This window comes from Tribolium madens, unplaced genomic scaffold (assembly GCF_015345945.1).
Source record: "Tribolium madens isolate multiple individuals breed KSU strain unplaced genomic scaffold, Tmad_KSU_1.1 Scaffold_3;HRSCAF=73;Tcas5.2_LG2, whole genome shotgun sequence".
NCBI lineage: Eukaryota > Metazoa > Arthropoda > Insecta > Coleoptera > Tenebrionidae > Tribolium > Tribolium madens.
Window position 1 is genome coordinate 7,918,084 of NW_025401006.1, and position 27,205 is coordinate 7,945,288.

The 27,205-nt window shown below is 34.8% G+C and overlaps 1 protein-coding gene across 3 annotated transcripts; it reads left to right on the plus strand.

Moving 5' to 3' along the window:
* Positions 1-27,201, plus strand: LOC123007483 (vesicular acetylcholine transporter-like). 3 transcript variants are annotated; one of them, XM_044402802.1, is made up of 4 exons: positions 1-184; positions 10,883-10,971; positions 19,467-19,664; positions 24,194-27,201. In XM_044402802.1, the coding sequence occupies exons 2-4, from the start codon at positions 10,957-10,959 to the stop codon at positions 25,877-25,879; spliced, it is 1,899 nt and encodes a 632-aa protein (XP_044258737.1). In that variant the 5' UTR covers positions 1-184; positions 10,883-10,956; the 3' UTR covers positions 25,880-27,201. The 3 variants fall into 3 exon arrangements, with proteins under 3 accessions (XP_044258737.1, XP_044258739.1, XP_044258738.1); XM_044402803.1 differs by lacking the exons at positions 1-184; positions 10,883-10,971 and adding an exon at positions 19,096-19,344; XM_044402804.1 differs by lacking the exons at positions 10,883-10,971; positions 19,467-19,664; positions 24,194-27,201 and adding an exon at positions 900-4,124.
* Positions 27,202-27,205: the final 4 nt, after the last annotated feature.

The following is a 27,205-nucleotide window of genomic DNA, read 5'->3' on the forward strand; positions in this document are numbered from 1 at the left end:
TCTCAGGAGCGGTCGTACGTAGCGGGAGTGAGCCAAACAGTGCACCTGGAGATCGGCACCGTGGAGACTCGCGCCGGCCAACACGGCCCGGGAGGCAGCCTTGGCCTACTCGGAGATTCGCGTGTCGCCAACAACATTCGCGGTTTCTTCGCCACCCGGATAGGAAGCGCCCTTCCAGATACAGGTAAGACAAAAATTACAAAAAACAACAAATTGCGACAAAAACCACCCCCAAAAAACTGTTCTAAATATCTGCCAATTTTTGGGTTGCAAAATGGCCGTCAATAAGACAAGATGGCCGAAATCAATATTGTTGTTACGTAACAGGGCTAATTAAGCAGCCATATTACTTTTGGGCTCTTTATCAATAATACAAAAAACAATTATCAAATAATCAATATAAAACTCATTAAGACCTATGTTTTACCAGAAAAACACCAATACTGATCTTTTTAATGATTTCCTGGGGTACCTTGATATAAAGCGTGCTCCAGCTGAAAGTTTCAATAAAAATTATTAATACTTTTCCGTTGCTTTGTTTTTAATGCATTGTTTAGTGGTTTAATAAATAATTTAGTGTTAGGATCTATTTGTGTTTCATTGATCGTCAACTGTGTTCTGAACAAAAACATTAAGTGAAAAGTTTTAGAAAAGAAAGACCAACAAAAATAAAAACTTTACAAGTACATTGCTTAAAACGATTAATGTGAAGATGATTCAGGTGAAATGATTTAAGTGGGCACTAGACTCGCCGGATCTGAGCCCAATGTAAAACATGTGTTTTGATATTGTTGCGCTTCTACCTCCGCGATCCTTTTGTAGACGGGGTGCGGGGGGTCAGCGCAGTGCCTCCCCATGCCCCCGGCTGTAGCCCTCTCTAATTTGTGTTCTATGTCCAGGTTAACCCGATGGCACTGCGCTCCCCCGTCCCCCTCTAAGTAACCACGTCGCGCAATCCACTATCCGCTTGCTGGTCTCTGGCCGCCATGACGACCATCCCGATCCTAAACATGGAGTGGGGTGAGCTGAAGGAAGTGGCGTGGACCAAAGTGCAAGAACCGCGCACCCAACGTAAACTCATTCTGGTGATCGTCTCCATCGCCCTCCTCCTCGACAACATGCTGTACATGGTCATCGTGCCCATCATCCCCGACTATCTGCGATACATCGGTGCCTACAACGACGAAGTGACCGTTCCGGGAAACGCCACGCTTCCACCAGGTACTCCCTACAAGCACGACCATCACGGCCAGGACTCGGCTACAGGCATCCTATTCGCATCCAAGGCCATAGTCCAGTTAATGGTCAATCCTTTCTCGGGAGCTCTAATCGACCGAATCGGCTACGACATCCCAATGATGATCGGACTCACGATAATGTTTCTGTCGACGGCAGTGTTCGCTTGTGGCCGCAGTTACGGCCTCCTCTTCTTCGCCCGAAGCCTCCAAGGGGTAGGCTCGGCCTTCGCAGACACCTCGGGTTTGGCCATGATCGCAGATCGCTTCACGGAAGAAAACGAACGTTCAAAAGCCCTAGGCATAGCTCTAGCTTTCATCAGTTTCGGATGTCTGGTAGCGCCGCCCTTTGGAGGAGCCTTATACCAATTCGCCGGAAAGGAAGTACCATTTCTGATCCTAGCCTTCGTCTCACTCATAGACGGATTTATGCTACTCCTAGTCATGAAACCATTGAAAACCCAACTCAAAGAGGCAGGTTTAGCCAAGCCACCGTCAGTGCCTATTTGGCGCCTTTTCATGGACCCTTACATCGCGGTCTGCTCAGGAGCTTTAATGATGTCAAACGTGGCGTTAGCCTTTTTAGAACCAACAATCTCCTTATGGATGGAAGACAACCTAACCACCGACAACTGGAAAATCGGGATGATTTGGCTTCCCGCGTTCTTCCCGCACGTACTTGGCGTCATATTGACGGTCAAAATGGCCAAAAAGTACCCACAATACCAATGGTTAATGGCAGCAGGTGGTCTCGCTTTGGAAGGCTTATGTTGCTTCATTATCCCTTTCTCCACCTCATACAAATTCCTCATGATCCCAATTTGCGGCATTTGTTTCGGAGTCGCTTTAATAGACACCGCTCTCCTTCCCACCTTGGGTTACCTGGTGGACGTCAGATATGTTTCCATTTATGGAAGCATTTACGCAATCGCAGACATATCATATTCCGTTGCTTACGCTATTGGACCTATCATCGCAGGAGGAGTGGTCGAAGCAATCGGTTTCACAGCACTTAACGTAGGTATCGCATTTTCAAATTTGTTGTACGCACCGGTACTTATGTACCTAAGACATATCTACGACTTTAAACCGTTTGAAAACGAAGCCAACATTCTCATGTCAGATCCTCCAAACAAAGAGTATCAAACGTACTCGATGCAGGAGCAAAAACCGATTTCGGGTGATATCCAAAACCATCTCGAGTACAAACAACAAGAGACTAATTTTGATTCAAATGGAACGTACCAGCAAGGGTACGATCAATATCAAGGTGACCAGTATCAAGGTTACCAGCAAAGTTACCAAGAAGTACCGGCTTATCAACAACCTAGACCACCCCAACAACCTGAACAACCTTCAAATCCGTTTAGGCCAGCCGAAACAGGACGAAATCCCTTCAGGCAGGGTTTCTAAGCTCTATGTGTATATTGTATATTCGTGTATGTGTCCCTGTGTGTTAATTATATGTACATATCACACCGGATGTTCCTGAAACTTGTACATATCGGCTGAAATTCATAAGCACAGTGTTTAACCCCACTAGGCTTAGTCATCTCGCTTTTTGTAGAGGTTTTAGTTGTTGTTGATTTTTTGGTAGGTTTTGGTAGAGCTAGGATTTAAGTTGAGTTCAAATTGAGTTGTCATGTTTTTACTTATATCAACTAAGATCACATACATATCAGAATCAAATGATTCGCTTGTTATATCGTGATAGGTCGAAATTCTGGCCACTTAATTATAGAGTAGGATAGTCTAAATTAAGTCACTGATAAGTAGCCCGCATCACACCCCCGTCTCCTCAATTTATATATTATTCAAGTTGGATTTTATTGGTATAGCTCTCGACTCGATAGTGTCAATTCCCTTGTGTATAGTATTTGTGCAAAATGATGAAAGTGTTATTTTGCCGTTAGTATAAATACGTTCGGGAACCAGAAAATTTGCTCAGCTATGTAGATACTCAAAATATGTGTATATTCACCCCAAAATCTTTATCTAAAACCCTGTTTTAACGGCAACTATGGCTGCGACAAAGTTAAATATTAATCGACTGTGATGGGCACGTCTAGTACCCTTAGCAATTAAATTTGGAATTTAACAATGAGAACTAATAAATAAAATCCAATAAAATATAATGTATGTTTATAAAATAATTAGTACTTTGTTTAAACTGGAACTTCTAAAACATGCTTGTAGTTGTCGTATATAAGTATATAAAACTATAGGAAAGCAATAAAAAAATAGTTAAAATCCTTTCAGTTTGACCAAATAGCGCGAATTTACTTACCTACATCGAAACATTATTAAATGTGTATCTCTGTAAAGGTGCCTGTGTATATTTACTAAAGTAGTTCTGTGAGCTTGTTTTGTAAGAAAATGATTCATTTAAGTGGCATTCAAAAAAATGCAACTTGAACGAATTTTGGATTAGTTACCGACTGCAGCTTCTTCCATATCCCTCTAGAGTCAACGAGGGTAGTAATGGTTTCTCTCATTGACTTGGCTTTAAATATAATCTTAGACTTTTGACTATTTTACCATTTTATCTCATTGTTTTGTAAAGTACTGATAGTTTAAAATGTTGATCGGAAAAAGGATGCATGTGAATAGTAGATACTAGCTCTAGTACTAATAATAGTTGTATTGTTTCAATGTAAAGTATAATTTCAAGAAACTGTGTATAAGGGTGCTGTTTTACTGTTGTGAGCACTACATCAGGCTCTAACTGATTCTAAAATCAGATGATTTTATTTTGAAGAAAAGTGTAGTAATAGTATTTAATAAATTTGTTATTTCTAGAACCAGTTGCAGCCTTATATTTATTCCAAGGAGCAATCACATGTACTGACCGTTTATCGATATCTGAATGGGTCTATTAAACTAATTGTTATTGAATTTTGTGTTTTTTTCTCTTATTCCAAGTTTCAAATTTAATCGTAATTAAAACATAGAGCACGTAGGGCAAGATAATTGGCTAATTCTGTCGGTTCCATTGTATAACAGAGGGCAACCGCATAGCAAATCACCCCCAGTTCGTTATCTCTCTATATTGGAGGGTTGCAAACCAAGGGAATGCTTGTTTAGAGGTACGACGTAATGAATTAAACGAAACAGCCCCACCTTGTCCGAGAATACATTAGCTTAATTGGGAAGTATCAACTATCAAAAATAAAATTTTTCGGCCGTTTTCTGATTTAATTAAAGCCGGACTTGCCTGGTCAACATTCCACTAAGAAGATGAAAGGGTACGTGGAGGACCCTCAAGTTGTGTGTTCTTTTAGTCGAGCTGGTGCTTTATAAACAGAAACAGGAGTCTCTAGAGACCGAGGGTCTGACCCGAATAATCGATAGATTACGCCAGCTTCGAGTTACCTTTTGTAAATACAAGAAAATATCGTTGAATAGAAGATGGCAAGGCTTTACGACACACTTGGCGAAATTGAATGTGTCAATGGGATTTTTTCAAGGCTGAAAAGATAAATTGGTGCACAAACTGACTTTCTCGCCGGAAAAATTCATTTCGTTTAGGTATGAAAAACATCAAGGGAGAGACAAATTAGATTTTATTTCGCACGTTTTCCATTAAAGAGAAAGATTAGAATTGTAGAAATGGAGATTTGCTGGGTTATGAATTGGATTTGTGGCCCTGTATTTCGGTATTATCTGATTAAAAGCAGTTCGGGATGATAGAACGAATGTCACTCTTGTAATTGACATGACTTTCCCTCCACTACTGTCTCTAATGTTATTAGAAGATTATGTCGTTTATTTAGTGTCTGAAAGCTGGTTTATTACCAATTTCGAACGTTTGCACAAAGTCAATACTTTGATAGTCATTATCTCATTTAATAAACTCCTAGTTTATAGCCGTTGCAATAAATGTTTTATATTTCGCCCTCACAACACTGAAAGGCTTTTGCCATCCCCTAAGACACGGTGGAAATACCACCGTTATGAATATTAATGTTCCGCTTTCTGTCATCACAACAATACAACAGTTGCGTTAGAATCCTCCCCTTTTGATACTTTCAAATTCGAATTTTGGAACTGGTGGAAGGTGCGAGATTTTCCTCGACCGGAAAACTAACATCATAAACGAGATGATGAAGTGTGCTCCAAGTTCCGTTCGGATATTTCAATGAGTTCCTCATAACTTCCGGTTGAATGAAAGGAGAAGTGCGGCGCTTTGTCGAACGAGCGGGTGCCGAGTCAATTGGGCATGAGGAGGGCTAAAACCCTCTACGACCACGGATCAGCGAGATTGGCTTTGTTAGCCGGCCCCAGTCCTAACCGTGTAAGAATAAAATAACTACAAGTCTGGAGGTTTTTCAGACGATGACGGCGGACAAACCGACTGTGATTATTTAATGAGGGCAAGAGAGGCCAATTAAAATTCGCAAAGAAACGTCGAAGTTTCCAGAAGTTACACATTTCGCCTCGATTCACCAACGTTTAACATTTTGTAATTTTGAGTAAATAAGAAGAAATAAATAAACAATTTAGCAAAAACAAGGTTCAAAAGCGCTCGTTAAACACACAAAAGTAGAGCTCTATTTAGTCTATGTCATTCGATGTATATTTTATCGTTCATAGTTAAGAAAAGCCAGGTTCTATGTATAATAAAATGTATTCAGATGTAGAACAAACAATATTTCCTTTGAATTTTTAAAGCTCTTAGTTCATTTTTCATAAATAAAAACTTTTTTTTTCAGCAAAACTCTAAGCCATATTTTTCTAGTTTCTTCAATGAGATAATTTTTTTCGGGAACTAATTACACACTAAGTTATTGAATCAAACGCTAAGTAAAAATACTTAACGTTATGTAATAGTACATTATATTATAAGTGATAGACATGCATCATTATACGCGAGTGGGAATTTTGACACTTCTCACGAGTTTCATAATGGTATTTTGATCACGTGTGATATACGACGTTTTATCTTACACGTGCAACTATCCAAAAAATGAAGTTTCATTCAAGTAAAATATTCATCTATAAAAATATAATAGTAAATATTATAGTAAATATAATATAATAGTCAAATTTACTCACTTGTGAGTACTTTATCCCACTTGTGAATAATATTTGATTTCTATCACCGAAAACAATGGTCTAAATTAAATAAATTACTAATTAAATACTAATGGTAGTTCAAAAACTCAACCTGTAAGATAAAAATACTTTATCGGTTTCTGTCTGTTAAGAGCAATGTTACATGCACAAAAATAGTCTGATAACTATGGCATTACCTTATTGATTGCTGTAAAATTTTACAATATTGAAATGTCAATTTTACAATGTCGATATGTCATTTTTACTGACATATCGATATTGTAAAATTGTAAACTCTCTCGGATTTCAAACTGACATCTGCAGCTGTCATTACATCCTAGAATTTTTGGATTTAACTTGTTCCAATTTTTGGATTTAATTTGTTCCAATTTTTGGCTTATTCGACAGAAACCAATAAAATCTTGAACAAACCTCGGATGTAATAATGTCATAACAGCCTTAGATGTCTTAATATCCTCGTTATCTGCTCGGATTTCAAACTGACATTCATTACATACTAGGTATGTTAATAGCTAAAACGCTATATAAAAATAACAGTAAGTAGTTACAAAAAAAGGTAGGCAAATTAAATGCACAGTACAGTATTTAAACGTCAAATATTTTTATAAAAACAGTGAATACATATTTAGTAATATAATAATAAATACCAATAGTATAAACCAATAATAAATAATATACTTGTGCGAGGGCTATTCATAGATAGGATTGTTCAGTGAGTGATTTTAAGTAATAAATTGGTTATGGGGGTTTTACCCTGGGTTGACTCAAAAGATAAAAACTGGTTCCACTTGTTTACACTTAGCAAATCTTATTTTAATACATAACACTGCTACCAATAGCATTTATAAACACAAACACAATTTGACCCCAACACACCAAACTTTTATTTTAAACACAATGCGTTTCAATCGTAAAGTGGTCATCCTCAGTGCAACTGTTTTTTTTTATTTTACCTAACATTTACAATATATTTTACTTACCAAATCAGTATTATTTACCTAGCTCTTTGTTAGTAGGCATTATTCTTCGAAAATTGGTGCAGCTATTATAATTTTAAGATTATAATAGCTGCATCTTTCAGTTTTTGGTAAAACTCTTATTCATCACCGTGACATCGATTAGTTTAATCCAATTCGTTTGAGCCGAGGTTGGCATAGTTTCGAACGCGTTAGGGTAAATTCTCCTGGGTGTCGAACGATCCTGAACCTGACTCCAATCCAAATGGATCACCGAAAAACTACAACACAATGCCAAAAAATCTAACATTTTCCTTTTTCCTCGCTCGAAATTAGTAAATGCGTTAGCGAAACAAGATGGTAAACTTCATCGTGAAATACGAGTCTCGGGAGAAATGTGACCATCATTTCCTCGCACGTCTTCTATCCGGGAGGGGTAGTTTCTCCGTAATGTGTCTCGACTATTACTGTTCTACTTCCCCCAAGCTTTATTGCCTTCTCAATGGGAAATGACACGTGTGTATTGCTCGAGGTATTCGACAAACGTCTGGTTTATGTAAAAATAAATATTTTCATAGCGTTAAGGGGTGGCGATGCTGTGCTGAAACAAATAAAGCCGAGACAAAGGTACCGGAAATTTGTGGGGGACAGTTATCAGACGCTAATTCCGTGTCGCGATAGTGAGGATTACACGCCCGACCGCGGTAATCCGCTAGGGGTAGATGGAGACAAGTTAAAACGGTCATGATATATTTTTCTAGGTTATTGGCTCGACACTTACCCTTCGTCGTACAAAAAACGATTATTAAACATGTAATAAAAGTGAGAAAAGAAATAAACAGGGTTTAACCGAGTCGAGACTATCCGCTTTAAAAGCAATTTCCCGCTTCTTCGGCTAAATTAAGTCTTAAAAATATTATGTAATGACTTCATTACTGTTTTGTGGGACAGATGGATTAAATTTTGCGACATAATAAAACTATTAGGAGCTCTGACGGAAGAATGTTTTACCATGATTTTCCAACATCCAATTTGTCGCTTTGTGACTCAATTACACTCGCCCTAAAGACAACATAGCCATTCTCTTCTAGAATTAAAAAACAAAAACGACTTTTTGGTAAGTTTCCGTGCCCAAAGGCCACATGTAACCGAAATGGGCGTTTCTGGCAAGTGATCGATTGCAGGCTTTCTAAAGACATGTTTCCGAATTGCCTACATCCCCAGATTATAGCTCAGCTCCGATGAAATCTTCGACCGGATCTTGAACAATACCGGCCTTTTGCCTTACTGATCCAACAACCCATATAAATCGGTGTCCTGTTCCTGCCTGTCAATTTAACGACACGACATCCAATCAATACTTTGCATAAAATCCCGGAAGACATCTCACAATAGTAAGTACAATAGAAAAATAATATAAACGAAGAAAAGCAACGTGTAAAGTGTCCAATTACTCACGACGTAGACCTGAAAGCAATTAGCGAAAGTTAGGGAAAGCGTTGTAATGGTGCAAGTTGTTTCAAACAAAGGCTGAACATGAGTGCTGTTATCTGAGCTGATCGAGTGCAGGGCAAAGTCCCTCAGGACCTCGGCATGGAGACAAGTTTTCCATTCCCCCGGACGCCTCTGGCGATGCAGAGGGAACCGGAAAATGCCAATCCTGAATGAAAACAGTGCTACAAGCAGAAAGAGAAATTTCCAAGTAAAACAATTATTCCGAAGAATTAAATAAGGGTGCATAGTGCATCCTTCTTTTATTTGTTCGCGTCTCACGTAGCCAGACTGAGGTAAATCCCGGGAGAATCCGGCTAAAAAGTTCCCGACGCTAACTTTGTCCGCACACAAAGGATACAGAACGAGAGGGATGTCTTGAGGGAACGAACAAGGACGAAAAACAACGTGCGAGATAATCATCAACGAGCCTCCAGGATTCCTGCTGTTGATGCAAGCTCTTGTTCCTGCAAGACCATCGCTTGCCTTTCGCTGCAGGATTTACGGGAATATCGATCCGGACTCTCTCACCTCAGCGTGCCCTTAGATTGGAGCCAATTTAAGGCGCGGCTTTATCCCTACAAATCCCTTTCTACCGCCACCGGTTCTACTAAGACGCTCTAAACGAAAAAATATCAAATTGCGAAAGAACAAAAGGGATTCTACGATTTCTGCGGATATCGAATTACAATTAACCGCAGGTTTTCTCTACACTCTTCATTAAAAGATGCGAAAGTAATTTCTGTGTAAAAAATAAAGTTTCCACAAAAACCATAACCCGAGTTAGAAAAAAAAAAACATTGGTGCCAAATGTCTGAAAAACTAGTTTGTACATATTCTTCTGTTAAATTCTCGATTTAGAAATTATTGAATTATAAATGAAAGATTCAAAAAATTAAATAATTAAATAATACAAAATAATCTGATATAAAAAACATTTCTTCTGTATACGCTCCTGAAAACAGCTGTTTTAGGGACTCATTTGAGTCCCTAAAATGAGTCTTTTCCGGACTCAATAAAATAGTACGCAAAACGGTTATTTTAGGTACTCAGTCCCCAAAAACAGTTTTTGCGGACTAAAAAATAAAATTGATTATTATGGTAATAATTTTTTTTTATTAGTAAGAGGTCTGAATTCGTGTTTTGGGAGCTTTAACAAAAAAATCTTGTATGCACCAAACCCTATTTTGCGTACTTGATACAGAAATTTACTATTTATAAAAACTGAGAAGATAAAACTGACACTATAGCAATGAAAATTAGACTCTAAAACAAATAATTTGCAATCTGTTTTTACATTATTAATTTTTTGACCAAAAATTTACATAACACTTTTCTTTTTAACACACCTTTCAAAAGAAAATTAACAAAAATATTTTAGTATTTTAATATGCTTTTGTAAAATAACTTTGACTATAAGATAAGTTTTGATTTTGCTTCACTGCTTCACAGATGAGTTTAATTTACACATTTTTCCCGTTGATATTTGGCCATTTTCTTATGTGAATTCAAAAAAAAAAACGATAATTTAAACGACCAGAAAATGTTCATTTGGTTTTCATCTAAAGCCAACAGTTTTTTCAATTGTGAAACTGCCAGACGAGTGCGAACTTAATTTTGCACCATTAGCATTTTTTCTGGAATCCAATCCCAAGTCTTGTCCTTCGTGATGTATCTAGCTAATCTCCTGCTCCTGTTGGGGTCTCCATCCCCATCTCCGCTTGATTGCTTTGTCAGGTCGCTTTATTGTCACCATTCACCACATTTCCACGTCGATTTTCCCCGGCTCGAAATATTTACATGGTGACCTTAAAGCACGAGAATGGCAAAGTTCGTCGCGAATAAATCGTCACACTTTAAACTTTCGAAGGGTAGCAGCTGACAACAGTATACATAACGAGATTATTAGGCCGAGTAAACACCGAAAGGACAAGCTCATCCCAATAAACGTCAAAGCTTAACGCGACTATAAATCAGGCCCAAGAATGTCAGTTAGCAGCAATTAAACGCACCCCCGGCGGATTAACGCGATTATAAGTGGAGATGGTGCCCGATGTTACTGGAACTTCATTAATTAACCAGTTATGGGGTGTCGACAAGAATATAATTTTTTGCTTGTTTTAGGATGGCGCGAATCGCTTCTATCTTTGCCGAAGAAGTGGTTAGCCGGGACGTCTCTGGTGCCCCCCAACTCGACCATGGCTAGCACTGAGGTAACACAAACGTATTCTTTGTCCTCCCACACCTGCACTTGACATTCTATTTCCCACCGACTGTATTGAAATTCTTCCTGATTGTTCCAACCCCGTATTACCTCACAGCGGGTCGCAAGCCTGCATCAGGCGTGTCAACTATTGAAAGTATCAGGTTGAAAAGCTCGTCAAACCTGAGCTTTAGAAAACTTCAAAGTAACACTATCCAACACATAATTTAAAAACTATAGTGCTGAGTCGATAGGCTTTCGCGTGCTTTAGGTGTATTATTAATTAATTCACAATGCAAATTTAGACGGATGCTATTATAACGCTACACTGCGGGGCACAAAGCAGGGGGGTTGAACCCTCTGTGAACTCACTGGTGGTATAATACACCGAGGACAATAGGACGCTTCCCCGACAAGGCTTATATCACTAAGATAATATTAATGAAAGATTTGGACAGCACGAAAAATTTACAACATTAGATAAAAATATGACTGAAAGGCTGTCCGGGAGTGAGCGGGCAAGTCGGTTTTCAGCACTTTTTATTCAAAAGCAATCAGCAATACACCCTAGACAGGGTCCAAACTCAGTCTTTACCTGCGTTCAGGGATTGGATTAGTAGGGTAAGAAATTATAATAAAAGTAAAAATTTGTGGAAGTTGCCCCAGAAATTTCTTAGAAAGCTAAATATTGTTTTGACTTTTAAATTAAAAAAAATCTAATCATAATTATTCTTTCTACCTCTTAGGTTGTACATATTTACAAATTATAAAGCTCAGAGGTTGCATTTTCAATGGAAATTAAATTTTTGTATGGGGTAACAAGACATACAATTCCATAAACTAAATTTTTATAAAAATTGTATACAGGGCGAAAAAACAAAAAACAAATTTCATTTATGCCTTTGATCCAATTTCAATTAGGATTTGCCAGTTGAATCCAAGTTATCATCTTGTGTTACTCTGACATCAGTGCAGAGAACGATTATTAGTGCCATTCAGTTCTCGCGGAATGATAGAGAAATTAGAGAAGTTTTTTTGGTGTAAACCCAATACAAAATGTATGAAATAATAAAACATTAAAGGTAGGCAAACAGGTTTTTTTATAAATCATAAATTGCTTGTCAAAGCACCATCAGAGCAACATAAGATAACTTGGATTGCAAATGCAAATTGTAATTAAAATTAGATTAAAACGTAAATGAAATTTGTTTTTTGGGTTGCATCGCCAGATCGTCAGGCTCATTATCTTATCTGAATCGCCCTGTACAATCGGAAAAATTACAAATTTATGTAATTATGGACAGTAAATTAACGACCTCAAGTTATGTCAGTTCAAAAAATATCTATGTAAGCCAAGCTTTAGTGTCATTATGATTGACGTTTGAATCTAAAATTTGAAACTTTTAGTTGAAATTTATTTTTGGCGTCGATTTTCTAATACATACAATAATGCCAGCAGTTGCAGTACGTTTTTTATATAGTTATTATTTTTTATTAGTATTTTGATTTATTGTCATTTTTCTTTAGCTACAAAAATCAAAAAAAAGTTGCACATAAAGTCAGTTTTACATTTTATGTCAACCGAATGACAAATCGTCCAAAATTCCGTGTCCGTACATCTAAATATCAAATTTACAATGCGCACTATAAAATTCATATTCTTTGGAGAGGCATTTATGATTTTTTTTAGCTAGGTTTTTTTAGTTTAAAAGTGTTCTTGTTTTCCATTGCAATTTTTTACCATTGACCACATTTATGGGTACCACTAACCGTAGAAAAATGCGAAGTTTTCATTTATAGTTACAAAAAGTGCATGTCTTATAAAAAAAATGTGATATGCCGAATATTTTTTTATAAATAACAACGATAAATTAAAAAACGATCTGTCCAATGATTTTTTTTCATAGTTGCCCCGCTAAAAAACTATTTGTTTCAGACTTCTGGCCAGCATTTGTTTAAAAGTAATAAAACAAAAGGGCAAAAACATTGAATTTATATTTGAGATACAGAATGTTTCAGAATTCGTGCTTCAGAAAAAAATGCCAAGTAAAGTAAGATACTAGGAACATAAAAAAATGTTAAATAAATCTATCTGTAACAATTTTAAAATTTGACACTTTGACTATTTATTTCTGTTGGAAAAATAATTGTACATGTTTTTTGCTGCAGGTTATTAGAAGAGAAAACAAGTTTTATTCTTAATTTTAGCTAAAATCTGTTTTTTCTTTAAATGGATTACCAAGTCAAAATTTTTGTGGAAAAATTGTTAGCAGCTTATCTCCACATACCCACAAATTTTGTTTGTTTTTAGTTTTTGTCCCCAAAAAGGCATTACAAATTGAGTCTAAATTTTAGCGGTGGTCTTTTTCTGACTTCTGCTTGCACACTTTTCGTCTTCAAATTTCCAAAAACTGTTCTCGGTACTCAATTTGTCCTCGCTTTTGTGTTTTTATTTCTAAATTTTCTTAGAGAATTTTTTTGCTGACGTTTAATGAAATTTTTTTTAATTGAATCAAAAACTGGAACTGCCAACTTCCTTTACCATGAATGACTTTGTTAGAGGTGCCAACGTTAAGACTGTTTGACATTTCCATTTAAAAAGACTCAGACTTTATGTTTTTATTTGTAGTTTTTATTGGCAGGGTGTTTCTACATTTACTAAATAATTATCATTAAATAAACATAAAAAATGTCAAATGTTCAAAAATAAATGTCAAAATGTTTTGACAGATAAAATTTTTTAAACATATTTTCTATATTCCTGGTATCTTATCTTACTTGGTATTTTTCTTTGGGGCGCGAGTTCTAAAACACTCTGTATACCGGTCGTTGACACCGCTACCAACCTTACAACGAGAATTTTGCTTATAGAAATGAGTGCTTTAATAAATCTTCAATTTTCATTTTTGTTTGAATCGGGCCAAAACGCTTTAATTTTCACGTTTCTCTAATTGGAAACTCTACCGTAGCAAAAATAGCCCTTAAATTAACTCTGCGGCGAGGTCACGGTGAGGCAGGTAGACGAGGGGCAGCATTCGATCAATAAAGTCGGTGCTTTGTGCACGCGTGAACTGTATAAACCTATGAATTCCTGGCACGCGTTTCTTTCACGAAGTATTTCGATCAGAAAAAACCGAAATGTATTTCACTAATCTGGATGCAGAAAACAAGAACGGGAAACTCCCGAGGGACATCAGATATGTAGATGGCATTTCTGTGTTCCAAGTCCCGAGGGAGTCCTCAGTGATGATCCTCCGTTGCCAAACATTAGCAAAAAAGCGGAAAGATTGCATGTTTTAATTTCTAAAGAGTCGAAAAAATTTCAGTATTAGGAAAGAAAATCCAGATATGAACTCAATCGGATGATTGAGAGTTCGAATCTTTGTCGGTGAAGTAAAAGGCTTCACTTTATTAGATCTGACAGTAACTCACTTTAACTGCCAATCGGATCTTTTTCCGATATTAGAAAGTTGGGTTCGGTTATAACAATTTTTTTGTGTTTTCATTCGACACCTTTAGGGTAAATTCAGTGTACAGTTGCGGCCGCCAGACACGTGTTCTCGTTACGACCCTTCACATGGGGATTACCCCGCAATGTAGTGCCGAGTTTGTCATTAATTAACCTTTCTACTGATAGGCATCGAATTATAGTCTGGTCATCCACCCCGGAAATTTTCAAATCTTTACGCAACACCTGCAGCTTGTAATTTCCCAGAGACACCCCCACAAGCATCTCCCTCGTATTTTATCTAATGCATAAGTCCGCATCCTCTCATATTTCCATAATATGATCCGTGCTACAAAGAGCGCTTTCATCAACAAACTCGTTACAATATTTATTTTTAAGTACGAGTAAAATATTCTAATTTCATTCAAGCTTAAATGGAAGATAATAAATAATAAATTGTTTTTTTATTTAGTGCAAGTTCCGTTTCGCAAGTATAACGAGGGGTTGCTTTCAACGAACCGAAAATATAATAGGGATGTGTGCGTCATTAAGAAAACAAGCACTACCTTGTGGGTAAACAGCAGAAATGGTGAATAAAATATCAGACTGCTTTAATGAATCACAGTAGTTTTTTGTCTGAATTCCTAATTAAAGAAAGCATCCAGCTATTACAACTTTAGAAACATAAATGTCAAATTGAATTAATAATAATTATGTTTAATGGTACTTTAAGAGCTTGTTTGTCCTTGGTTTGTAAAAATGTCAACATTCAGGAAACTAGAGTATATTGAAATAAAAATATAACAGCCAGCCAAAAAGTAGTACTTAACCAAAAATATTTAATGGGTAAAGTTGGTAAATAATTTATAGTACTTCTCTCACATAATTTTCAAATTTTTTTATCAAGAAAATTTATTAAAATACAGCTTTTCACACTTTTTTTCAGGTTTTTTTAATACTAGATACCTATTATAATAGTTAAAAAAGGGTAAATTTGAGTAAAACAATACTAAACGACAAATAATAAGTAATAGCATATTACTTATAAGATTCAAGAACGATAAGTAAGTCATTAACGTTCGTAATGCTTATGATAACATTTTTTTGGCGATTGATTTTTTAAATTTTTTTCTTAAAATATCTAACAAATTTACTCACTAGAAGGACAAAATACTTTGCAACGACTTTGAGTACTTACCGAATAAATTCAACTTATTGTTTTGTAAACAGACATGGTACACAGTAGGTCCCCGGATTGAGTTTACAAGAGGAAAATGTTTTTTTCTTTTATTTTACGCCAAAACTGCAAAGGGAAACATTTTTTGCTAAAACGAGCAAATCTATAATTGAAACTTCATTATTCTGATTCAGTAAAAAGAAAAGTTTTTTTCTATGCTTTGAAGTCCTATCACATTGGCAGTTTTATTTGTTTGACAACTATATGTCATTTTTACAATTAATTTAATTTAATTACAATTAATTAATTTAATTTAATGATGGTTTTTGTTAAAAATGACTTTGTTTTTTTATCATAAAGCTGTTTCTTTGAGTTGCTAATTATCAAAATCATGTTTTTCACAAACATTTTTGTTATTAAACTTGCGAAAAAAATTGTCAAAGTGACATCATTGTCAAAAAAATAAAACCGCCAATGTGATGGGATTTAAAAAGCAGAGAAAAATTATGTCCAAAATCAAGAAAAAAAAGAACTTTTCTTTCTAATCAGTTAGAATAATGAAGATTTAATTACAGATTTGCTCGTTTCAGATGAAGCAAAAAATGTTTTTCCCTTGCAGTTTTGGCGTAAGAACAAAGATAATTATTTTTTTCTCTTGTAAACTCAATCCGGGGACATACTGTATAGTCAAATACAGTTTAACCGCGCAAAAAATAAATAACTACTGTTACAATAAAAAAATCTATAAAATTTGCACTAAATTATCCTAAATAAGACAAAAAAGCAAATCTGTACATGTAAATGCTAAAATAAAATGTGTTACTCATCTAGGAAAAAAATAATCATACATTTAGTCTAATTTTCACTTGTCTAATAAAAGTACGCTAGGTTTTAGAGTAAGGGCTGCGTTTTTCCAAGATAAATGTAAAACTTTACTAATATTTCCATTTATTAGAATTTTTATTTTCTATTCTATTCTTATTTCTTATCAAAAAAATTATAATACAATATAATACATACAGTTTAGTAGAAATACAGTTAACAATTCAAGTGGCACCGTCTATTGTTTACAGCACCTCAATGAAACGGTCAAAACTCTCTAAAAATATTTATATTGCACAACCCAGAACTGGGTTACCTCCCCCAATATCTAATTCTCGTCCCTCCATCTCTTAATCTATATTTAATTTTCAATCTTTCTTATCGTCGCAATTTTCCGCTATCCCCAATCCCTTTTAATCCCCTTCAAAAATTAAAAAAAATTCCAAACCTCATTAGTCAAAACATATCTCAATCCCCACATGCTCTCGCTTAATTTCACGCTTCCATACGTTGTAAATTCTCGCTCGTCAGGTGAGAAACACGCTCCGTCGCTCTTACTCCAGGTCGATATCTCCCGGTGACGTTTCCGGGTCGTCCACTACGTGCAAATGAAGATAAAAGAGCCCTACACCTAGATGCGAGTCCTGTTTCGTACTGGGTTGCGACCCTTGTCTGCTCTCACCGGTCGCTCTATATTTCATTCCGATCGATAACGATGCTCATGTAATATAAATGTGTACAGTCGGATACTTGCGTAAGCTTTGCGCTTTGCCACGGAGTTGTTTTAAGCCGAATGAGAAGTAAAATCGGGGAAAAACTTTATATTAAACAGAGGAGTTTCAAGAGTGAAATATGAATTTTAGATGAAATAGCTTCAAGAAGGAGGCAAGTGTCGTCGTTCCGCTTCCTATTCGGAAACCTGCAACCAACTGAAAAGTCCTTGAACATACAAGCTGTCCCAACGAGTTGAAAAAGTCCATTAATGATCTTTAAATGGTAAAATAAAAAAAAATATAGGACATTGGTAGATACTAATCTAGTCCATTGCCTAAAATTATTTTCAACTATACAGCGTGTCTCAAAAATGAGTTACAATACAAACTTGTGTTTCTTTAAATGGAACAGCGTTTTTGGATATAGATTTTTATGACGATGTTTTTAAACTTTTATTGGTCGATTTTGCTTAGTTTTAAAACAAAAACAAAAACATGCACTTTTTAAAAATTTATTACACAAAAACTATAAGACATCTAAAAATATTTGTTTACTACCGCAAAGAAGAAGGTACAAGCTATAAAGTTGTAACATTTTTTTAGTGTGTCGCATTTGCAAAGATAAAAAAAGGAAGGCGTTTGTTAAAAGTTCATCTTAAAAAAATTAAATGGAACATCCTATTTATTGTTTTTGCATTAAGAAGAATATTAAATTGTCTTTTGAAAATTATTCATTTTTAGGTGTTTCAATCAATAACCAAAAAGATATTTAACGTTAAACATTAAAAAAAATAATTACTATTGTTTCAGTAACCAAAAAGTGCACAGTTGCACAAGAGATGAAAGAAATATCACTTAATAATCACATTTGTCTTAAACTGAATCCATTATTTTTTATTTTTACAATAAAATAATTCGAATTTCAGTATTTATAACGACTTTTACAATCTCTGGATAAATCAACGGATAAGTGATCCGTGGTGGAATAACTATGGTTGCCATAGTATCAACAATGCCCAGATATTGATACGCATTGTTGCTACAATTAATATTGAATTGTAAATATCTTTTCATTTATCAATTCTAGACATTAAAAGTTTATTTTATTAGATAGACAATTTATCAATCTATTAGATACAAAAATAAAAAATAGGGTGTTCCAATAAATTTTTTTAAGTTATTTAACTTTTAACAAACTTTTTAAGCTATTAATCTTTACAAATGCAAATCACTAAAAAATTGCTACAGCTTCAAATTCTGTACTTTCTTTTTTACAGAAGTAAGAAAAAATTTGTTCTAGCTGTCTTAGTTTTTGTGTAATGAATTTTTAAAAAGTGCATGTTTTCGTTAAAAAAAAACGTCTTATTTCTAAAACTAAGCGAAATCGACTAAAAAATGTTTAGCGTAAAAACATTGTTTTAAAAGGCTACATCCAAAAATGCCAAGAAACATACCGTGTTTTATTTAAAAAAACACAAGTTTGTATCGTAATTTATTTTTGAGACACGCTGTATAGTTGAAAATAATTTTAAGTGATGCACTAGATTAGTATCTATCAATGTCCTATACATTTTTTTTAATTTCACCATTTAAAGGTTACTAATGGACTTTTTCAACTCGCTGTGACACCCTGTATAAACGTTACAAACGGATAAATAATATAAAAAAGTAAAGAAAAATAATTTCAATCTTGTAAAAAATACACTAAGCACTAAAATCATTCATTTCTGGTCTCATTTTTATAGAAAATAGAGAAAATGAAAATTAAGCCCCAATTTGCGTTTTTGGGGTGGAAAGCGGTCTCCTCCACTTAAAACGTGCGTGATTACTCCATGTGTCATGCAAGTCACGCTAGGTCCTTTTTCTATCGATATAACGGCCGCGTGTATCCACTAGAATAAGCACGAGTAGGTTAAACGAAGCGGTCGCGTGTATCCACTTGTACCTTTTGTCATTTATGAAAAATTTCTATTTGTTGAAAAAGTCATGCACCAATATTCGATCACGATAGACAAACAGACTAATTGGGCGCGGTGTTGTACGAGTGATTCACGGGATGTTAATTGGTGTCTCACCCCCCTTCAACCCCTGCGTTCGCATCCCTTGCGATTTTCCCCGTCTATGAATATATGGATGATTCTGAAACTGAATTACGCGAATCGTCAGGGGTAGAGCCGTTATGGCAATCATGTGGTCGTTGAGAGAGAGATATGTGAAAATGAGGTTGGTAACATGTGACGTTTCGCAGTGAAATTTTCTAAAATGTTGAGACATAAAACGGGTCGTTATAACGAAAAGCGTCTTCTTTCGTGATGTTTGCTACTTAATAATTCATTTGATTGCAGGAACTCCCCCTACCGAAACTCCCTATACCGGACTTAGAACAAACCATGAACAAGTATGAGTACACAATGAAACCGCTTCTGAATATCGAAGAACAAAGAAAACTGAAAAACCTCATCGATAAGTTTGCAGGACAAGGCTGTCTTGGGACGCAGCTACAACTCTATCTGCAAGATCGGAGAGAGAAAATGGATAATTGGGTAGGGTTGACACTGGTTGAAAATAAACCGTTTTCAAAACGCTATTTTAGCATTTTCACATTCTCTTAATGTAGCAACACACCCGCTTTTCAATACAAAAAAATTAATTCCAAAATAATGTTCCGCAGTAACGCAACTATTTAATTTATTGATTCATATTTCAAACTGCTAATTATTTCAAAGCTATACTCATTTTCATATTGATGTGCATCAAAGTAATCGTTGAAAAGGTTCATTTTAAGGTTACAACCATGCAAAAATTCAAACAATCCTAACCTCGATCTTCTCTAAAAATTATTTTTTCAAATAAATGTGTACCCCAGGTTGCAAAGAACAATTAAAATTAACAAGTTAATTAACGTAGGATAGCAAACACAAAGATTTTTGTCATGATTGATGTGATTGAATTTGTTCTTAATGACATTAATGACACTTTTTGTATGAATTAGCCTTTAAATAAAAGATGCACTTAGACTTCTACAACCTACTTGATGCATTTATATAAAAAAGAGTATATTATGTATGCATAAAAATTAAAAAGTATTAAATACATGATTATGTACTTTAATTAATTTTGAACCACAAGAATAAAAAGCCAGGTTAAACATTAAAAAAATTGTGTTAAATTTATTACGGAAATATTTTTGTGGTTTATGATATATGGAATTATTATTATAGCTTGTTAAAGTTATTATTTTCATCGTACCAGTTTGTGAGAGCGTAAACATTTTTCAAGAGAACCGAAGCAACTTTATTTTTACATGCTACAATAAATTATTATATCAGACTAGAAACTGTGTGTAGGTTACTTATGCATATTATATTAAATCTTGAATTTGAATTACATCCAGAGCAAAACATGTTAAAATGGTTAGTTTCAAATTAAAGTTACATTTATTATTCTTGGAAAAAACAGCTCATAATATTTTTTCCATAAAATAACTTGTTAACTTTTCAACTTTTCATTTAAAATTGGCTGAAACTCTTCACAGAGGTTTCTCAGACAATAATTACTTTTTTTCTGCAAGTTGTTAAAATATTATGTATTTAGTTATTAACGTCGTAAGGCTGATATGCACCAAATAACAGATGAGGTTGAATTTTGTAAACCGAGGAAGCCGCGGTTTGATAAACCAAATCTGTTATTTGGTAACAGGCTCTTCGTACTCCCATTCCCTCAAAGAGCAGCAAAGCTTTAAATTTCGTAATTTCCCTGATTTTATAAAATAAATCGCAATATCACGAACATCACACACAGAGAAATATTGTTTAACAGTGAGTAAAATACTCTCGAATTAAATAATTCTTAATCTTCGATATACGCAAGTAAATATATTCTCCAAAATAGAAATTATTTGCTCAACCTGCATTTCTTGAGTAGAAACATAATTGATTTAATATAAATACTTCCATTGAGTTTTAAATCAAGTAAATACAACATTAAGAGTAAATAACGTTTATTATTGAAATAAAATCTACTAGTTCTTGAAGTAAAAAATAATAATTTCTTCTGAAATATGGAACTTTTGGAAGAAGAAATTGTTTTCTTGAAATAAAAACTTACGCATTCAATTTATGAAACTGATTTATTTAATTTGAACGCATCCTTATTTGAAGCTAACAATTGTAAAGTTTCATTCAAATAAATATTTTTTTGATTGAAAAATTCAATTTTGTTGGGTAAATAATACAATAATCTTATTACAAAGATAATTTTATTATAAAAATAATGAACATGGCATTCGTACAACTGTTATATAAAATTATGTCAAACTAAAACATTAAAAAATCAAACATTCTAAGATTAATAGGAAATCAAAATATGTATTTTTGAAAGCGAAACATACAATTCACCTTTCGGTAGACTACGTAATAATAGTAGGAACGGAACTACACAAATCATTTATAGAAAATGGAATTGCTCTTTGCCCATCAATGCGCTCAACTTATAAGCTGTACGTATAGTGTAAAGAATAATTAATTGTTTTTAACTGCTTACAAACAAAAATACATCCTTATGAAGCAAATATACTTAATTTGACTCATCTGAAACATTTATTCAATCCATTCAGTAACAACATCTAAAATATTATACCGTATTAATACGGTATGTGAAATTAATTTCACACTAGGACAAGCAACTGTATTTACCTTTAAATTTTTGAATGACAGTTTTGTCAAGTCTGCACGATTTTAGCAATAATTTCTCCATTGTACAGTAACTGCAACTTTATTTAACTTAAAAAAACGTCTTCATCTGAGCTGCGTTGGATCTCACTCTGGTCTCTCTGTTCTCGGTTCTCGAGCATAAGCAACAAAGTCAAGGAAACCAATTATTTGGTTCAAGAAAAATTATATTCAGTGCAAGTTTACTAAATATTAGTTTAACTATGTGTGGTTTCAATTGATTCAGATATTTTTTCAAATGAATAATTCTGTATTATGACTGAAGTAAATCTGTTTACTTGAGGTGACGAACCAAATATTTTTAAAGTAAGATAACTTACTTTCTCCGCGTGAACTACCAAACTTTTATTAAATAGAATCTAAAAATATTTCAAACAAGAAAATTTTTCTTAAAGTAAAACAATTCAGTAAAATTATTCGTTGCTTAAGTCAAGAAATAGTTTTATTTTAATACAAATAAAAATAATTGTGGTAAAATAATATAGTTTCAAGTTAAAAATATGACGTTAAGACAATTATTATTCTTAAATTAAGATAATGACTTTTCTGTGTGCACGGCCGTTATAATCCTTAACAGACAGAGGCTGTTAAAAATAGCTTTTCATATGTCATTTCACTTATATTAAATTGAAATGATAGAATGGGATTATAAAAAAAAAAAACAAAACATTCAATTGTGTCTGAGTTGTATGTTATGCGATTTGAATTGTTAGCTAAAAAGTAAATGTTTTTTTATTGTTATTGTTTGTTAATATTTAGCACACCTGAAAATCATCATATAAAAATCATTTTTATAAAAATGTATAGATTAATACAAATTTCACTTAATTTCGTGCAAAAGTAATTATTGTTAAAAAACATTTTTCCATTTGAGTGCGTTTTCTTTTTTTATTTAAATTTTGTATCTAATTGGCTACTAATGTTTTAAGGTTGAAGTAGTTTGATCCATTAGTTACAGAAATACTGACCTACAAAACTAGGAGGTGTTAATTGAAACATGCTGGATTTTTCATAACAAATACCTACCATAGTAATTTTTTTTTACGATTATTTGTTCATTTGAAATGTGAGTGTCATATTTTGCATTAAATAGTAAATTATTAAAAAGAATTAAAATTTAAAATTGATTTTCTCATGCCGTCGTCTTTTAAATCATTTAATAATTGTCCACCAAAACAATTTTTTGTACAAATAAATTAAAAAAATTATAAAACTGAGAATAGTCGAGGTTGGCAACAACAAAAAGCAGTTTTATGAAACTCTTCAATTTGTGTGTCTTTGTTGCAGGAAAAATTAATAAAAAGCCTTTTCCTCATAACGAAAAGCAAGCAAAGAGTTAATGAAAATTAAATTCGTTTGAAACTAGATTGGTGCAATTACGGAATTACGTCGTGTCAGTTTGAGCATCGAAGCGCAAGTTCCAAGCTTCCCCCAAGCCGAATTGATCTTGTTAGCTATGAAAATTGTTTGATCACCGATTCGGAAAGTAAACGTAGTATTTTCCACCCTCCTTTCGGCTAGTTAACATTACCTATCCCTCGTACGTCATCCCATTGACATTAAAAAATGTAGAATGTCACACTCACACTTTCCACTTCACAACTTAATCACTCAAGAAAAATTGTTGACCTTTACAACGAAATAGACTTTTAGCCCTGACCAAAACGTTCAATAACAAACACCTATGACAAACAACGCTTGATTTATTATTTATTTATACATATTTGAAACGATAAAAATGTTAAAACGATAACAATTGATTCGAACATATGATGGCTAGATACCATTTATCATTCTACGGAGTTTGTAACGTCGGTGGAACAGCCTAATCCCGGTAGACCAGAAGAGCAAACAGCGCATTTCGCAGCCCCTAGAGGGATTAAAAATTATAATTGGATTGAAACGGGATGGAGTGCCAAAATCCACATTTCCATACACAAGTTTATTTAAAATAACGTTCTTTATTTGGACAATTCTGTAAACTTACAAAAAATATTGACAAAGAAACGATTTAATATAAAATTATACATTTTCTTATCACTTTAAAATATTTTAGTTGGCTACCAACAAAGTGATACCTAAATAATGGTTGTCTAGCAACTAACAGTAACAATTATCCCCAGGCAACTTGTTTTTACGATTATCACAAAACTTTATTGCTCGTATATCCCCCGTTTGTATTGTATTCTGCAACCCGGCAAACAGTCATTTTTCAATGGTTGCAGCCAATCAGGGGGAACGTGAAGCACGCACGCGTTTTCTCAACCACCAATCGCACCAACCCCTTGTCTATCTAAGACAATAGGGTGTCTAATCCGTTTTCTATCGCTTCTTGTTCGCAGGCATACGACTACTGGCTTGACGACATGTATCTGAATAATCCCTCGCCGCTTCCGGTGAATTCTAATCCGGGCATGGTATTTCCGCCCCGAAAATTCACCACGATTCTGGATGTGGCCCGGTTCACGGCGCGGCTTCTAGACGCGGCGCTGGACCATAAGACTCTTTTGGATAAGAAGTTACTTCCGGTGGAAAAAGCCACGTCACGTGAGCCGGGTCAACCGCTTTGCATGGCTCAGTATTACCGGATTTTGGGGACTTGCAGAATTCCGGGGAGGAAGAAGGATCGCCAGGTGATTCCAGGGAAGAGTGAGTCGGAACATGTGATTGTGATCTGCCGGAGTCAGTTGTATTGTGTTCCGGTGCAAGCACCGGATCGGGGGAGGTTGAGTGAGGATGAGATTTGTGCACAGTTGTTGCACATTTTGGATGATGCTCCTTGTCTTGCGAGTCCTCCGCCAGTGGGGCTGTTGACGGCTTGGAAAAGGCCGTTATGGGCCGAAGCCAGGGAGAATTTGATGGCTAACGAAAGAAATCGAAGGAATTTGGATTTGATTCAAAGGTCGTTACTGGTGGTTTGTCTGGATGAAGGATTAGGGAGTGGGTTTAATTGTCGGTTGCAAAGAGGGGGCAAAGGGCACAGTGCTGGACACAGAGACGAGACAAATTTAGCCGTCCAGATGATCCATGGTGGTGGCAGTACTTGTGATACTGCCAATAGATGGTTCGACAAAACCATCCAGCTGATAGTATCAGGAGATGGTGCTTGTGGTTTGTGCTACGAGCATTCTCAAGCCGAAGGAATTGCAGTGATACAATTAGTAGAGAAATTATGGAAACATGCAGACTCTCAACCTGTTACCTCGGAAGTACCTTCAGCATCAAGCCACTTGCCGCCACCAGAACGTCTGGAATGGACTTTACACGATAAAGACTTTTCTCGTATCGAGGAAGCAGCTCTTGCTATTGACAATTTAGTCAAAGACTTAGATTTCCAAGTGTTCAGATATACGAATTATGGCAAAGATTTTATCAAATCTTGTAAAGTCAGCCCTGATGTTTACATCCAACTTGCGTTACAATTAGCTTATTATAGACTTTACGGTAAACTAACCGCAACTTATGAAAGTGCATCAACTCGTAGATTTCGATTAGGAAGGGTTGACTGTATCCGCTCTGCTAGCCCCGAAGCCTTAGCCTGGGTCATGGCCATGGCCCAACCCAAAGACGAAGACGATAGCAAAAAAGTTACTTTCCATTTAGTCAGCGACGAGGAAAAGCTCCGACTTTGGAAAGAGGCAATCAAGCGCCAAACCACCGAAATGGTCGATAATATCCTCGGACAAGGCATCGACATCCACTTGTTAGGCTTGCGTGAAGCTGCAAGAGAGACCTCACCGACTGCTGCGCACTCACTGCCAGACATTTTCACCGATTACACTTATAAATTAGCTAACAAATTTCTTCTAAGTACTAGTCAAGTTGCAACATCGACAGATAGCTTCATGGGGTATGGCCCAGTGGAACCTGACGGTTATGGAGCTTCGTACAATCCGAAATCCGATCATATTATTTTCTGTTTGTCGGCGTTTTGGTCGAGTGAAGTTACGAGTACTTCGAGGTTTGCACAATCTTTAGATGAAAGTCTTAACTTAATGCAGGCTTTACTCACAAGACCTGCCACTTAAGAATCACAAATTCTCGAAGAGGTTGCAGTTTTTAATTCTAGGCCTAAGCACAATTGGCTCAAAAATGAAAGAAATTGAAACGCATGAGCAGATTAGGAATTGAAATAAACTGCTTAAATGCTTGATTATTTTACGCAGTATTAAATGGAATTTAGTTAAAAATATTATTGTTATTAATTATGAATTTTACGAATGTTGATCTCTATATGATCTACTATTCTTATTACAAATGATATATTTATACACTCTGTCTTGTTTGAAAATAGCTATATTATATGTAGAGTTATTTATTTTATAGGAAATACTAATGAGCGAGCTTTTGATTGCACTTTACGCTTCAAAATTAAAAAAAAATACGACTTAAGTTGAATTTTAAAAGTATATAGTCATATAAATTCGTTGTTGTGTGTAAAAAGTGTCACATTGTTTACGCTTGCATGTTTGTTACCCCGTGATTACTTTATGTATAAATGCTTTATATACTATAAAAATCGTAGCTGTACAAACAATAATCATTTATTAATTAATTAACCAATGGCCTTAAAATGGCATATCACTACATCTGTCAATCTAGCTAAACAATTGTAATATACTTGTTAACACATTAGATAAGAAGCCTTTTTGAACTGATTTGTTGGCGCAAACGTGATAAAAAGTCCAAAAAAGTATTCTTCATGTATTGTAGGTTCCTATGTTCTTATTAGTGTACATAGATTAAATAGAAAAGTCGTGTATTAGCAATATGAAATAGTGTATATTTTTTCCACGTAGACTTGTACAGGGAATGTAACCAGACTCGATTTCGTTTACTGATCTGTGTGTCTTCAGATTATTTTAAACTTGCTGAATAGCTTTAATATTCATAGTTGCGTTTGTTGCTTTACTTTTTCTTTAATATTATTACTTCCTTCAATAACAAAAATCAAAATTTTGATAAATACGAAAACTGTACATATCAAAATTCCTCTTATCAACATATCGCCAATATAACGAGCTAAATTTTGTGCTGTTTATGACTGTCACTGAATGTTTTACATTAATCTGTTGTCACTAAGCAGTGATGCCCGCACCAGTATATCTTGTCCATATTTATAGATTTAGGCCAGTATTGTAGATATTGATATAAAAACCGCATGTAATTGTTTTTACGCTCGATTCATTTTATAGTTGTACTGTGATACATAAACGCTTATCTAATAATTTATTTAAAGATTTTTAACCTTGTTGCGCGTTTAGTTTAATGAACCAATATCGAAACATATCACTTCTAGAGACTGTAGCGTTGAATGTTATATTGTGATATATTTATGTGACGGCAAATAAAGA

Excerpts from the sequence above, each read along its gene's own strand:
- LOC123007483 (XM_044402802.1), top strand. Across the intron at positions 19,665-24,193 it reads GAGAGAAAATGGATAATTGG|GCATACGACTACTGGCTTGA; the intron begins GTAGGGTTGACA and ends TCTTGTTCGCAG.